This window comes from Macaca mulatta, chromosome X (genome assembly GCF_049350105.2).
Source record: "Macaca mulatta isolate MMU2019108-1 chromosome X, T2T-MMU8v2.0, whole genome shotgun sequence".
NCBI lineage: Eukaryota > Metazoa > Chordata > Mammalia > Primates > Cercopithecidae > Macaca > Macaca mulatta.
In genome coordinates, this window is record NC_133426.1 from 44,226,853 (window position 1) to 44,241,069 (window position 14,217).

General features: G+C 40.4%; 1 protein-coding gene across 1 annotated transcript in view; it reads right to left on the reverse strand.

The window, feature by feature from the left end:
- EFHC2 (EF-hand domain containing 2) overlaps nt 1–14,217 on the reverse strand; it is a 197,292-nt gene that overhangs the window by 105,752 nt on the left and 77,323 nt on the right. Inside the window, exon 4 of the mRNA XM_077988768.1 lies at nt 9,145–9,368. Within this exon, the coding sequence (XP_077844894.1) occupies nt 9,145–9,368 (224 nt within the window). The remainder of the gene's footprint in view (nt 1–9,144; nt 9,369–14,217) is intronic.

The following is a 14,217-nucleotide window of genomic DNA, read 5'->3' on the forward strand; positions in this document are numbered from 1 at the left end:
CATATGTGTACATAATTCTTATTCATTCAAAGATTTTTGTGAAGGTAAAAGGGAAGAAATATATTCACTGTTTTATTTTAGCTCAAAAAGCTTTAGGTATCAAGGATAAGAATGCCCCGGAGAAACAGGAGCACAGCAAATGGAGAACTTAAGGTCTGCAGAGCCTCTGCCTCGGCTGTCCTCTGGCCCAGGAACCACTAGTTCCATAGTCTTCTTGATGTAACTCTTCCCTCTATTTGCACTTCTGCAGCCCTGTCGTGGAGTTAAACTGCCCCCATTTCATCTGATGTAATCAAATAGGACTGTTACATAAAGAAGTGCACACTGACAAGGGAGATGTTATCCCAAATCAGGTTATACAATCTTTTTGTAAATTCTTGAAATTTCTATCTGTTGAGGGCAGTCTAGGTGCAGTCTTAACCCAAGACAGCGGGGAGACATGATGGCTTTCCAAAGACTCTTCAGGCTTATCCCTGATATTTAAATGAAATTATGGGACCACAATTTCAATTGATTGAAAAACGTTTCTTTGGCATTATGAGGCCTCTAAGAAAAGCATTATTGATAATATACCATTGGGATTCTTTTCAGTCTAAGTTAAATTGTTTAATTTTAACTTTACAGTTCAAGACAGCAAACACTGCAGAAGTAAATGTATGAAAGTCAATATAGAAGCCTCTTATTAAACTCCTAATTTCCCAAAGATTTCTATATTTATTGAAGAATTTTCTCCCTAAGGGAATAAATGCTAAAATGATGTTCCCACTCTGAAAGGAAATTATTTAAAACATTTCTTAGCTGTTCTTGGTATTTATTCGCAATTCCTGGCACAAAAGATCTTTTTCTGGGGGTGGCTGGCAAGATGGCCGAATAGGAACAGCTCCGGTCTGCAGCTCCCAGCGAGATCAGTGCAGAAGGGGGGTGATTTCTGCATTTCCAACTGAGGTATTTGGCTCATCTCATTGGGAATGGTTAGACAGTAGGTGCAGCCCAGGGAGGGCGAGCCAAAGCAGGGTGGGGCGTTGCCTCACCCAGGAAGCGCAAGGGGTCGGGGAACTCCCTCCCCTAGCCAACAGAAGCCATGAAGGACTATGCCATGAGGAACAGTGCACTCCAGCCCAGATACTATGCTTTTCCCATGGTCTTTGCAACCCTCAGACCAGGAGATTTTCTCAGGTGCCTACACCACCAGGGCCCTAGGTTTCAAGCACAAAACTGGGCAGCTGTTTGGGCAGACACCAAGCTAGCTGCAGGAGTTTTTTTTCATACCCCAGTGGCGCCTGGAACACCAGTGAGACAGAACTGCTCACTCCCCTGGAAAGGAGGTGGAAGCCAGGGAGCCAAGTGGTCTAGCTCAGTGGATCCCAACCCCACAGAGCCCAGCAAGCTAAGACCAATGGCTTGAAATTCTTGCTGCCAGCACAGCAGTCTAAAGTCGATCTGGGATGCTGGAGCTTGGTGGGGGGAGGGGCATCCGCCATTACTGAGGCTTGTGTAGGCAGTTTTCCCCTCAGAGTGTAAACAAAGCCTCCAGGAAGTTCTAACTGGGTGGGGTCCACCACAGCTTGGCAAAGATTTTGTAGCCAGACTACCTCTCTAGATTCCTTCTCTCTGGGTAAGGCATCACTGAAAGAAAGGCAGCAGCCCTAGTCACAGGCTTATAGATAAAACTTCCATCTTCCTGGGACACAGCACATGGGGGAAGGGGTGGCTGTGGACACAGTTTCAGCAGACTTAAACGTTCCTCCTGCCAGCTCTGAAGAGAGCAGCATATCTCCTAGCACAGCGTTCGAGCTCTGCTAAGGGACAGATTGTCTCCTCAAGTGGGTCCCTGACCCCTGTGCCTCCTGCTAGGAGACACCTCCCAGCAAGGGTTGACAGACACCTCTTACAGGAGACCTCCAGCTGGCATCTGGCGGGTGCACCTCTGGGATGAAGCTTCCAGAGGAAGGAACAGGCAGCAATCTTTGCTGTTCTGCAGCCTCCACTGGTGATACCCAGGCAAACAAGGTCTGGAGTGGAGCTCCAGCAAACTCCAGCAGACCTGCAGCAGAGAAGCCTGACTATTAGAAGGAAAACTAACGAACAGAAAGGAATAGCATCAACATCAACAAAAAGGATGTCCAAATGAAAACTCCATCCAAAGGTCACCAACATCAAAGACCAAAGGTAGATAAATCCACAAAGATGAGGAAAAACTAGCACAAAAAGGCTGAAAATTCCAAAAACCAGAACACTTCTTCTCCTCCAAAGGACCACAACTCCTTGCCAGCAAGAGAACAAAACTGGACGGAGAATGAGTTTGATGAATTGACAGAAGTAGGCTTCAGAAGGTGGGTAATAACAAACTCCTCTGAGCTAAAGGAGCATATTGTAACCCAATGCAAGAAAGCTAAGAACCTTGAAAACAGGTTAGAGGAATTGCTAACTAGAATAACCAGCTTAGAGAAGAACATAAAAGACCTGATGGAGCTGAAAAACACAGCACGGGAACTTTGTGAAGCATACACAAGTATCAATAGCCGAATCGATCAAGCGGAAGAAAGGATATCAGAGACGGAAGATCAACTTAATGAAATAAAGCATGAAGACAAGATAAGAGAAAAAAAGAATGAAAAGGAACAAACAAAGCCTCCAAGAAATATGGGACTATGTGAAAACACCAAACATACGTTTGACGTACCTGAAAGTGATAGGGAGAATGGAACCAAGTTGCAAAACACTCTTCAGGATATTATCCAGGAGAACTTCCCCAACATAGCAAGACAGGCCAACCTTCAAATTTAGGAAATACAGAGGACACCACAAAGATACTCCTCAAGAAGAGAAACCCCAAGACATATAATTGTCAGATTCACCAAGGTTGAAATGAAGGAAAAAGTGTTAAGGGCAGCCAGAGAGAAAGGGCAGGTTACCCACAAAGGGAAGCCCATCAGACTAACAGCAGGCCTCTCTGAAGAAACCCTACAAGCCACAAGAAAGTGGGGGCCAATATTCAACATCCTTAAAGAAAAGAATTTTCAACCCAGAATTTCATATCCAGCCAAACTAGGCTTCATAAGCAAGGGGGAAATAAAATCCTTTACAGACAAGCAAATACTGAAAGATTTTGTCATCACCAGGCCTGCCTTACAGGAGCTCCTGAAGGAAGCACTAAATGTGGAAAGGAAAAACTGGTACCAGCCACCACAAAAACATACCAAATTGTAAAGACCGTCGACGCTATGAAGAAACTGCATCAACTAATGGACAAAATAACCAGCTAGCATCATAATGACAGGATCAAATTCACACATAACAATTTTAACCTTAAATGTAAACAGGCTAAATGCCCCAATTAAAAGACACAGACTGGCAAATTGGATGAAGAGTCAAGACACGTCGGTGTGCTGTATTCAGGAGACTCATCTCACATGCAAAGACACACATAGCTCAAAATAAAGGGAGGGAGGAAGATTTACCAAGCAAATGGAAAGCAAAAAAAAGCAGGGGTTGCTATCCTAGTCTCTGATAAAACAGACTTTAAGCCAGCAAAGATCAAAAAAGACAAAGAAGGGCATTTCATAATGGTAAAGAGATCAATGCAACAAGAAGAGCTAACTATCTTAAATATATATGCACCCAATACAGGGGCACCCAGATTCATAAAGCAAGTTCTTAGAGACCTACAAAGAGATTTAGACTTCCACACAATAATAATGAGAGACTTTAACAACCCACTGTCAATATTAGACAGATCAATGAGCCAGAAAATTAACAAGGATATTCAGGACTTGAACTCAGCTCTGGACCAAGCGGACCTAACAGACATCTACAGAACTCTCCACCCCAAATCAACAGATATACATTCTTCTCAGCACCACAATTATTCTAAAGTTGACCACATAATGGGAAGTAAAACATTCCTCAGCAAATGCAAAAGAGCGGAAATCATAACAAACAGTCTCTCAGACCACAGAGCAATCAACTCAGAACTCAGGATTAAGAAATTCACTCAAAACCGCACAACTGCATGGAAACTGAACAACCTGCTCCTGAATGACTACTGGGTAAATAACAAAGTTAAGGCAGAAATATATAAGTTATTTGAAACAAATGAGAACAAAGACACAACATACCACAATCTCTGGGACACAACTAAAGCGCTGTTTAGAGGGAAATTTATAGCACTAAATGCCCACAGGAGAAAGTGGGAAAGATCTAAAATCAACACACTAACATCACAATTAAAAGAACTAGAGAAGCAAGAGCAAACAAATGCAAAAGCTAGCAGAAGGCAAGAAATAACTAAGATCAGAGCAGAACTGAAGGAGATAGAGACATGAAAAATCCTTCAAAAAATCAATGAATCCAGGAGGTAGTTTTCTGAAAAGATCAACAAAAAAGATAGACTGCTAATAGATAGCAGTCTATATAGATAGCAGTCAAAATAGATAGCCAGACAAAGAAAAAAAGTGAGAAGAATCAAATAGACACAATAAAAAACGATAAACAGGATATCACCACTGATCCCACAGAAATACAAACTACCATCAGAGAATAGTATAAACACCTCTACGCAGATAAACTAGAAAATCTAGAAGAAATAAATTCCTGGACACATACACCCTCCCAAGACTAACCCAGGAAGAAGTCAAATCCCTGAATAGACCAATAACAAGTTCTGAAATTGAGGCAGTAATCAATAGCCTACCAACCAAAAAAAGCCCAGGACCAGATCAATTCACAGCCAAATTCTACCAGAGGTACAAAGAGGAGCTGGTACCATTCCTTCTGAAACCATTTCAAACAACAGAAAAAGAGGCACTCCTCCCTAACTCATTTTATGAGGCCAGCATCATCCTGATACCAAAACCTGGCAGAGACACAACAATAAAAAAAGAAAATTTCAGGCCAGTATCCCTGATGAAGATCGATGCAAAAATCATGAATAAAATACTGGCAAACCCAATCCAGTAGCACATGAAAAAGTTTATCCATCCAGATCAAGTCAGCTTCATCCCTGGGATGCAAGGCCAGTTCAACATGTGCAAATCAATAAACGTAATGAATTACATAAATAGAACCAATGACAAAAACCACATGATTATCTCAATAGATACAGAAAAGGCCTTCAATAAAATTCAACACCCCTTCATGCTAAAAACTCTCCATAAACTAGATATTGACGGAATGTATCTCAAAATAATAAGAGCTGTTTATGACAAACCCACAGCCAATATCATGCTGAATGGGAAAAAGCTGGAAGCATTCCCTTTGAAAGCTGGCACAAGACAAGGATGCCCTCTCTCACCACTCCTATTCAACATAGTATTGGAAGTTCTGGCCAGGGCAATCAGGCAAGAGAAAGAAATAACGGGTATTCAAATAGGAAGAGAGGAAGTCAAATTGTCTCTATTTGCAGATGACATGATTGTATATTTAGAAAACCCCATCATCTCAGCCCAAAATCTCCTTAAGCTGATAAGCAACTTTGGCAAAGTCTCAGGACACAAAATCAATGTGCAAAAAACACAAGCATTCCTATACACCAATAACAGACAAACAGAGAGCCAAATCATGAGTGAACTCCCATTCACAACTGCTACAAAGAGAATAAAATACCTAGGAATACAATTCACAAGGGATGTGAAGGATCTCTTCAAGGAGAACTACAAACCACTGCTCGAGGAAATAAGGGAGGACACAAACAAATGGAAAAACATTCCATGCTCATGGATAGAAGAATCAATATTGCAAAAATGGTCAGACTGCCCAAAGTAATCTATAGATTCAATGCCATCTCCATCAAGCTACCATTGACTTTCTTCACAGAATTAGAAAAAACTACTTTAAATTTCATATGGAACCAAAAAAGAGCTCATATAGCCAAGACAATCCTAAGCAAAAAGAACAAAGCTGGAGGCATCACACTACCTGACTTCAAACTATACTACAAGGTTATAGTAACCAAAACAGCATGGTACTGGTACCAAAACAGATATATAGACCAATGCAACAGAAGAGAGGCCTCAGAAATAACACTACACATCTACAACCATCTGATCTTTGACAAACCTGACAAAAACAAGCAATGAAGAAAGGATTCCCTATTTAATAAATGTTGTTGGGAAAACTGGCTAGCCATATGCAGAAAACTGAAACTGGACCCCTTCCTTACACCTTATACAAAAATTAACTCAAGATGGATTAAAGACTTAAACATAAGACCTAAAACCATAAAAACTCTAAAGAAAACCTAGGCAATACCATTCAGGACATAGGCAGGGAAAAAGACTTCATGACTAAAACACCAAAAGCATGGCAACAAAAGCCAAAATTGACAAATGGGATCTAATTATGCTAATGAGCTTCTGCACAGCAAAAGAAACTATCATCAGAGTGAACAGGCAAACTACAGAATGGAAGAAAATTTTTGCAACCTATCCATCTGACAAAGGGCTAATATCCAGAATCTACAAGGAACTTAAACAAATTTACAAAACAAAAAAAAAAAACATAAAAAAGTGGGCAAAGGATATGAACAGACACTTCTCAAAACAAGACATTTATATGGCCGACAAACATATTAAAAAAAGCTCATCATCACTGGTCATTAGAGAAATGCAAATCAAAACCACAATGAGATACCATCTCATGCCAGTTAGAATGGTGATCATTGGGAGGCTGAGGCAGGTGGGTCACGAGGTCAGGAGTTCAATACCAACCTGGCCAAGATGGTGAAACCCCATCTCTACTAAAAATACAAAAAAAAAAAAAAAGTTAGCCGGATGTGGTGGCAGGCCCCTGTAATCCCAGCTACTCAGGAGGCTGAGGCAGAGAATTGCTTGAACCCGGGAGGCAGAGTTTGCAGTGAGTCAAGATCGTGCCACTGCACTGCAGCCTGGACAACAGAGTGAGACTCCATTTCGGAAGGAAAAAAAAAAAAAAGAATGGCAATCATTAAAAAGTCAGGAAACAACAGATGTTGGAGAGGATGTGGAAAAATAGGAATGCTTTTACACTGCTCATGGGAGTGCAAATTAGTTCAACCATTATGGAAGACAATGTGGCAATTCCTTAAGGATCTAGAACCAGAAATACCATTTGACCCAGCAATCCCATTACTGGGTATATACCCAAAGGATTATAAATCATCCTACTATAAAGACACATGTATGCACATGTATGTTTACTGCAGCACTATTCACAATAGCAAAGACTTGGAACCAATGCAAATGCTCATCAATGATAGACTGGATAAAGAAAATGTGGCACGTATACACCATGGAATACTATGCAGTCATTAAAAAGGATGAGTTCACGTCCTTTGTAGGGACATGGATGAAGTTGGAAACCATCATTCTCTGCAAACTAACACAGGAACAGAAAACCTAACACTCCATGTTCTCACTCATAAATGGGAGTTGAACAATGAGAACACATGGACACAGGGAGGGGAATATCACACACCAGGGCCTATCAGGGGATGGGGGGATAGGGGAGGGATAGCATTAGGAGAAACACCTAATGTAGATGATGGGTTGATGGGTGCAGAAAACCACCATGGCACGTGTATACCTATGTAACAAACCTGCACATTCTGCACATGTATCCCAGCACTTAAAGTATAATTTTAAATATATATATATATATTTTTTTCTTCATAAACCTATGAAATCCCACGATGCTCTGTGCATTTTCATATAATCCATCATCATTCACAATCACTATCATGTAACAACAACTGTTAGTGAATGAGTGTAGCCATATGCAAAGGGTAGCAATTCATTTGGATCCATTTCCTTCAAGTTCTCTCTGCTGGTTCTAAATTCTTTCTATTTATCTAGACTCTTTCATCCAGGGCATTTGGAAAAACTAAAAATGAATCCAAACCAAAAATATCCCTTTGTACATCAATATACAGGCATTTCACCTTAAATATTCCAAGATCAACAATATATGTATTTCTCCAGAGGGTTGTATGCCTACAACAACATTAAAGAATAATTTTGCTGGGGCTGGGAGGCAGGAATAGATGAATGATCCTACAAGTGGCTTTTAAAAAGAGATCAAAACAGAATCCAAAGAGAATTTTGTTCTAAATTTTGTTACCTCTCTGCAAGGAAATGAATTGTAAGTTTTAAAACAATAAAAATCAGACAACACTCATCTATGGGGATCGAAATGAGGACAGCAGTTGTCTGTGGTGGGGAGTGGGATTGATAGGAAAAACACATGAGGGGACTTTCTGGGGGAAGAAAAATGCTCTACATCTCAATCTGGGGGTAGGTTATACGGGTACATGTATTTGTTAAGACTCATCCAACTGTACACTTAATTTCTGTGTATTTTACTGTGTGTAATCACACTTCAATAGAAAAGGAAAAAGGAAACAAGTGATGATGATGGAAATCAGGGTAAGAGTCAAGAGATTTGCGATCCAGTCCCAGCAAAGAGATTAGCTGGGTGTGCCACCTTCTACCCCTGTGAGTGTTCAAATTCTTCTAGAAAACAGAATTTGGGCCCAGGGACTGTTTAAAACATAGGAAGACAAAAATAATACTAAAAATATTGAGTCTTTACTCCCTTACCCTAGCTGGGGTCAGACGTTGTACACAAATATCATTTCCTAAAGGGGGTACACCAGAATCATGGTCCTCCTTATTCTTCCAGAGCATCTCGGCATTCCAATGCCACCCTAAGAGGACCTGGAATTTCCTAGGGGGAAGTAAAAAGGTGTACCCAAGGCTTGGTTCACTAAATCACTAGTATAGAAGCAAAGATCTTTCTAGCCAGTTAGGCAACTAAAATGCAAAAACACAAGCCAAGGAAGTGTGGATACAATTCATACACCATCAGTGACCACAAAGCCAGTTGTGGGTGTCTAGAAACTGTCTCACCTGTGCAGTTCACTGAAGACTCCTACTACCTGAAAGAGAGACTCTCCACAGAGAGAATTGGGGTGAGGCAGTGAGGAAGTCATTCCTGCTCTGTGGCTAACACTCAGCCTTCCCTCTGGCCCAAAGAATAACAAAACAACTGGAATAACTATGGCCCTAAAAGGTCTTTGACATCTGCATCAGGAGTACAAATACCCTTTACTGACTTTCCAAAGGAATTTTTATTTTGAAGACAAGAACTCAATGCACGTCAATTCCTTACCTCTCTCCGAATCTTCATGTAAGGATCTTCCGGACATGGTACTGGGGGATTCACTTTGACCCCTATTTTCCTCAAAAAGTTTCTTGTGAATGCATCACAATCATAAATCTTGAATGTCCGACCATAGAAGACAACCTCTGTGCCGACATTAAAATGATACACAGTATAAAACTGATCCTCATCAGGAGGCGGGAGAGTAATCCGATGACGCCGGATAGAAGTCCCTATGGCATGAAAGAAAATACAACTGTTTTATCATGTGGCTATCAAGTAAGAAGATGCAGCACATTCACTAACAACGCCAAATACTTTCCCGCAACAGAAAACTGGGCAAAGGGCTCATTCCAGGAAGCAGCATTAGCACGTTCCAACTCTGAGGGAGTCAGAAGGAGCTGAGACTTCTGAGGTTCAGAGCTCTGTGGCCAGCCTTGCACGTGGTTAGAGTTGCCTAAGTGGTAGCTGGGAAGTATTTTAATAAACCATAAAGACTAGGGTGAGGATGGGGGATGAAGGAAAGGGGACATAGGCAGAATGACCAAAAATACCAGACGCTGCCATTATGTCTTTTCCCAGAACAAGCCTGTTCACATTCAGCCACCAGCAAGCACTCAATGTGGGCATACTCAACAAGGCATTAAGGCACCAATGCAGAGTACTCACAAAAATGTGTACTCATGGCTCAAAAAAAAAAAAAGAAAAAAAAAAGCTAATAAGCTTTGGAATGATAGGTGCCAACACTGACTTAGAAGTTTCAATAAGGATGAATGACTTTTGGCTGCTGTGAAGTTTCATGGAATCTTCTTTCCTCTATCAACCTATTTTTCCTCCTCCTTCCTCTATAGCCTCTGTCCACCTCCACCCAAGCACTACCTCAAGTTTTATCAGAGTCTTCATAGTTCTAGCCAGTGCTCTGCGCCAAAAGTTCTAGGTCTCATCCCATCTTCTACTTCCAGCCCTGATGCCCATTCATTTCTCCTCATGGTGGCTGGAGAATATGTTCCCAGGGTCCCCACGTATATCCAAAAGAGTGGTCAGCCACTGGAGGTAAAAGGGTTCCTTGCCTACATGAGTGTATCAACTACACCACACCATACCAGCCAAGTTACCCAAATATTGCTGCAATCTGTTGTCCAGGATTGTTTAGGGGCCAGGCACAGTGGCTCATGCCTGTAACCCCACCACTTTCGGAGGCCGAGACAGGCAGATTGCTTGAGCCCAAGAGTTTGAGACCAGCCTGGGCAACATGGCAAAATTCTGTCTCTACAAAAGAAAAAAAAATTAATTAAAAAAAACATTAGCTGGGTGTGGTGGTGCCCACATGTGGTCCTAGCTACTCGGGAGGCTGAAAGGTGGGAGGATTGCTTGAGCCCAGGAGGTTGAGGCTAGAGTTAGCCATGATCGTACCACTGTACTCTCTCTTGGACAACAGAGCGAGACCCTGTCTCAAAAAAAAAAAAAAAAAAAAAAGAATTGTTTAGGGTTTGAGATTTTATCCTACTTGCAAGATGACAAGTTAGCCTTCCATAGTTTCACGGATGCTGGTAGAAGACAGAAGGTGCCTTGGTCAGAGACAAAAGGCAGTTTATTAATCAACAGCAGTAAGAGTAGCCTGAATATCAGCATTTCTTGTTCCAGTTTCCTAAGCCCCAATTCCCACAGGATGACACAATAAGGGCCAGGTAACATTTGTACATGCAGTGGGTTACGTTACAGGAGAGGAACCCTTAGCTTAGGGAACCCAAATCTTCTATAAATAGCAATAAGCATCCCTGCTCTTTATCTCAGAGGGAGCTACTATCTTTATTAGACTTTATTCTGGAAGGAGACACTAAGCCTCTATCTTCCAAGGCTATAAGCAAACCTATACTTTGCTCCAGAGGGAGAGATTATTTTTGTCTTCCACAGCTACTTGCTATATAAACATCCTTGAAGAGATAGTCCAGAACAAAGAGAAGTCAGTGCCTCTGCTTGCAAGAGATACAGAAATGCATGATACCCATGGAGAATTGTCTCTCAATATCTGTAACTGACTTAGGCCTGAGAATCTACTCCAAGAACAAAGAGAAAAAGGAAAGCAGAGCAAACTGTGGATCTAATGATTCAATAAAAATTGGCTTGTGGGAACTCTGCATGGAGGTATTTTAATATGAAGATGTCAACCTATCTTCTTTGTATTTTATACAGCACTGAAAATGGTGCCTTTTCTCAAAGTCTAGAGCCACTTAGAAATTAGTCATTCCTTATTCATTAAGGAATATTTAATGAATATCTTTATGTGCCAGGAACTGTGTTGGGCTCTCTTCCATTATTCTACTTATCATCTTTTCACTCTGTTGAGGGGAAATTAACTAAAATCATTTTTGGCTTCTTTTCTTTGTAGCAATTTTTAATTACTTGGTGCATTAAATTAAAATAATAAAACTATAAAATTAGAACCGGCCTAGAATATTTTTAAATGTACTACATAAAAGATGATATAATTTTACTGCAAAAAAATTATACTTCAATTAGTCTTTAATTCATAGCACTGAAAACAGCATGCAAATTATTTAATCATTCACGATTAGACATTTAGAACAAATTGCATACTTAAACATGTATAAAAGGATGGGCATTTCAGGTATTTTCAGGAACCATTATATACTACTTTAAAAATACTTATATTGTGACAGTTTTTAAAATATATAAGAATTATTCAACAGTCAGGAGCTTCTTCAAAAATTCCATCTATCTTGAATTTTTACTTCATTATAGAAATTCAAATAAGCAAGTTAGTGATGATTTTTGTTCCATAAGACTTTGAACAGGAGTCCTATATTTTTCTAGATGGGAAAAACTGGCCCACCCACTGGACTTTTAAATAATACTAATCACAATCATCATCATAGCCCTAGGATAAACTTCCACTTACATTTTCTCATTTAATCCTCAATAATTCTATAAAGCAGATAATACATGAAATATGAATACTCAGTTTAAGGATGAGAAAACCAAAGCTCAGAGTGGTTAAATGCCATGCCCAAGGTCATGCCCTAACAAATGGCAGTAAAAGATCTTGAAGTTGGGCTTTCAGACTCTAACTAAATACCATTACTTTCCATAGTTTGCCCTGAGCTCTATCTCACTGTACTGCAGCTACATATGACTTGAGGAGGAAGAGCCATAGGCATAACAGGATGGAAATGGATAAAAGAGCTACCAGCCACCATGAAAAGAAAAGAGAGATGATGAAGCTGCTCTTCTGAAAGAACAGCCTCTCTGCTCTAAGGGGAAGTTTCCAGAGATGCCCACCCACTGCTATGGCAATGCACCCTGCAGGGCCTGCCCCACCAGGTGACTTGCCTGCAGGAGCCTGCAGATTTCAAGCCCCCCCAACTCTTCCTTCTCTTAGCCGCTACACTTCTCTCACTAGATACTTCTCAGAAAAGGCTAGGGAAGTTCTTGGTGTTAAAAAAAAGAGTCCTGAGTCCTGAATACCCATGAGTTAGAAAGAAAAGGCAGGTCTAACACTAACAGTAAAGTTTTGATAACCAAAAATCTAATGTCACAATTCCATATTAATCAGAAAACCAATGTGGGCCATTCGAAATGTACAGTTGCACATGAGAGCTTTCAATAACATATTCATAGGGTTTCTGAACTGTGTCCTTTGAGAATTAAAATTTCTAATTATCAGAATTTGTATGTTTTTAGTCTTCCACGATAAATGGCAGAAACTCCATCAGCAGGAATTTGTTCTGGGATGTCAAAGAAATGGGCAGGATATCATGTCCTTGGCCCACATTGAAGAGCAAGTGAAATCATCAAGGTAGATAAATAAAGATATTGTTACAAAATAGAAAAACAACTAAAGCACTGTATTTGCCCTTTAAATTTTCGGGTGTTTATCTTAACTGCCCCATAAAGACTATTAGGACACATGTCCAGGGATCAGATGCCTGCTTTCCAGCTTTTCTTCATCTTCATGTTTTATATCTCTCTTCCTTTGTAAAAGCCCTGCTATCAGGCTATACTTTTCAAGCTTTAACTTTTTAACATTTCCCTGTGGTTTAGATCAAAGTGACCATATATCCATTTATGTTTAATGTGTTTTCATGTTATTCAGTTGGGACTTGCCTTAGATCTTTGCTCATACTACTAAATTTACTTTTCTGGAATTCACCTTCCAGAATTAAGACTCCAAATTCTCACCTCTATTTTATTTTTTATTTATTTATTTATTTATTTGAGACAGGGTCTCACATGGTTGCCTAGGCTACAGTGCAGTGGCATGATCATGGATCAATGCAGCCTCAACCTCCCAGGCTCAAGCGACCCTCCCTACCTCAGCCTCCCGAGTAGCTGAGATTACAGGCATGCACCACCACGCCTGGCTAATTTTTTATTTTTTGTAGAGACAGAGTCTTGCTTTGTTGCCCAGGCTGGTCTTGAACTCCTGGCCTCAAGCAATCCTTTTGCCTCGGCCTCCCAAAGTGCTGGGATTACAGGCGTGAGCCAGTGCACCTAGGTCACCTCTATTTTAATTTAAGTATGTTAATTTCATTTTAGTAATGCTGCAGACTTAGAGTACACCCAAGTCTAGAGGCAGATATTTCTTAGGTAAATGAAGATATAACTGCAATTGCCACTTGTCATCCCATCTACAGTGCCCTAAAAATACTAAGAGCCTTAACCACAATCACACATAACAGAATCTTTTCTTCCTCTTGTGCTTACTATATTCCTCCACTAAAATGACTTGTATACTTTTACTTTTATTTTTCTAACATGTTACCTTTAGAGTTTTGGTTTCACAAGAATAACTATTTTTATATACATAACCTGGCACCCACCTCGCAGCACAAGAGTAAGAAGTTTAAAATTCCACATTTCTGCTCACAATAAGAAACAGTAACCCTATGCATCTCCCCCTTAGCCACTGAATAAGCACCAAAATAACAGATGCTTTAATGTCCTCTTGCATGACCACCTTCTTGCCCAGTTTTCCCTATTCAATCTATGATCTGCTCCCAAATACTTCCCAATTTATTGTCCCACCACTTTATCTCATGTTGCTCCTTTTGACTATTCTGC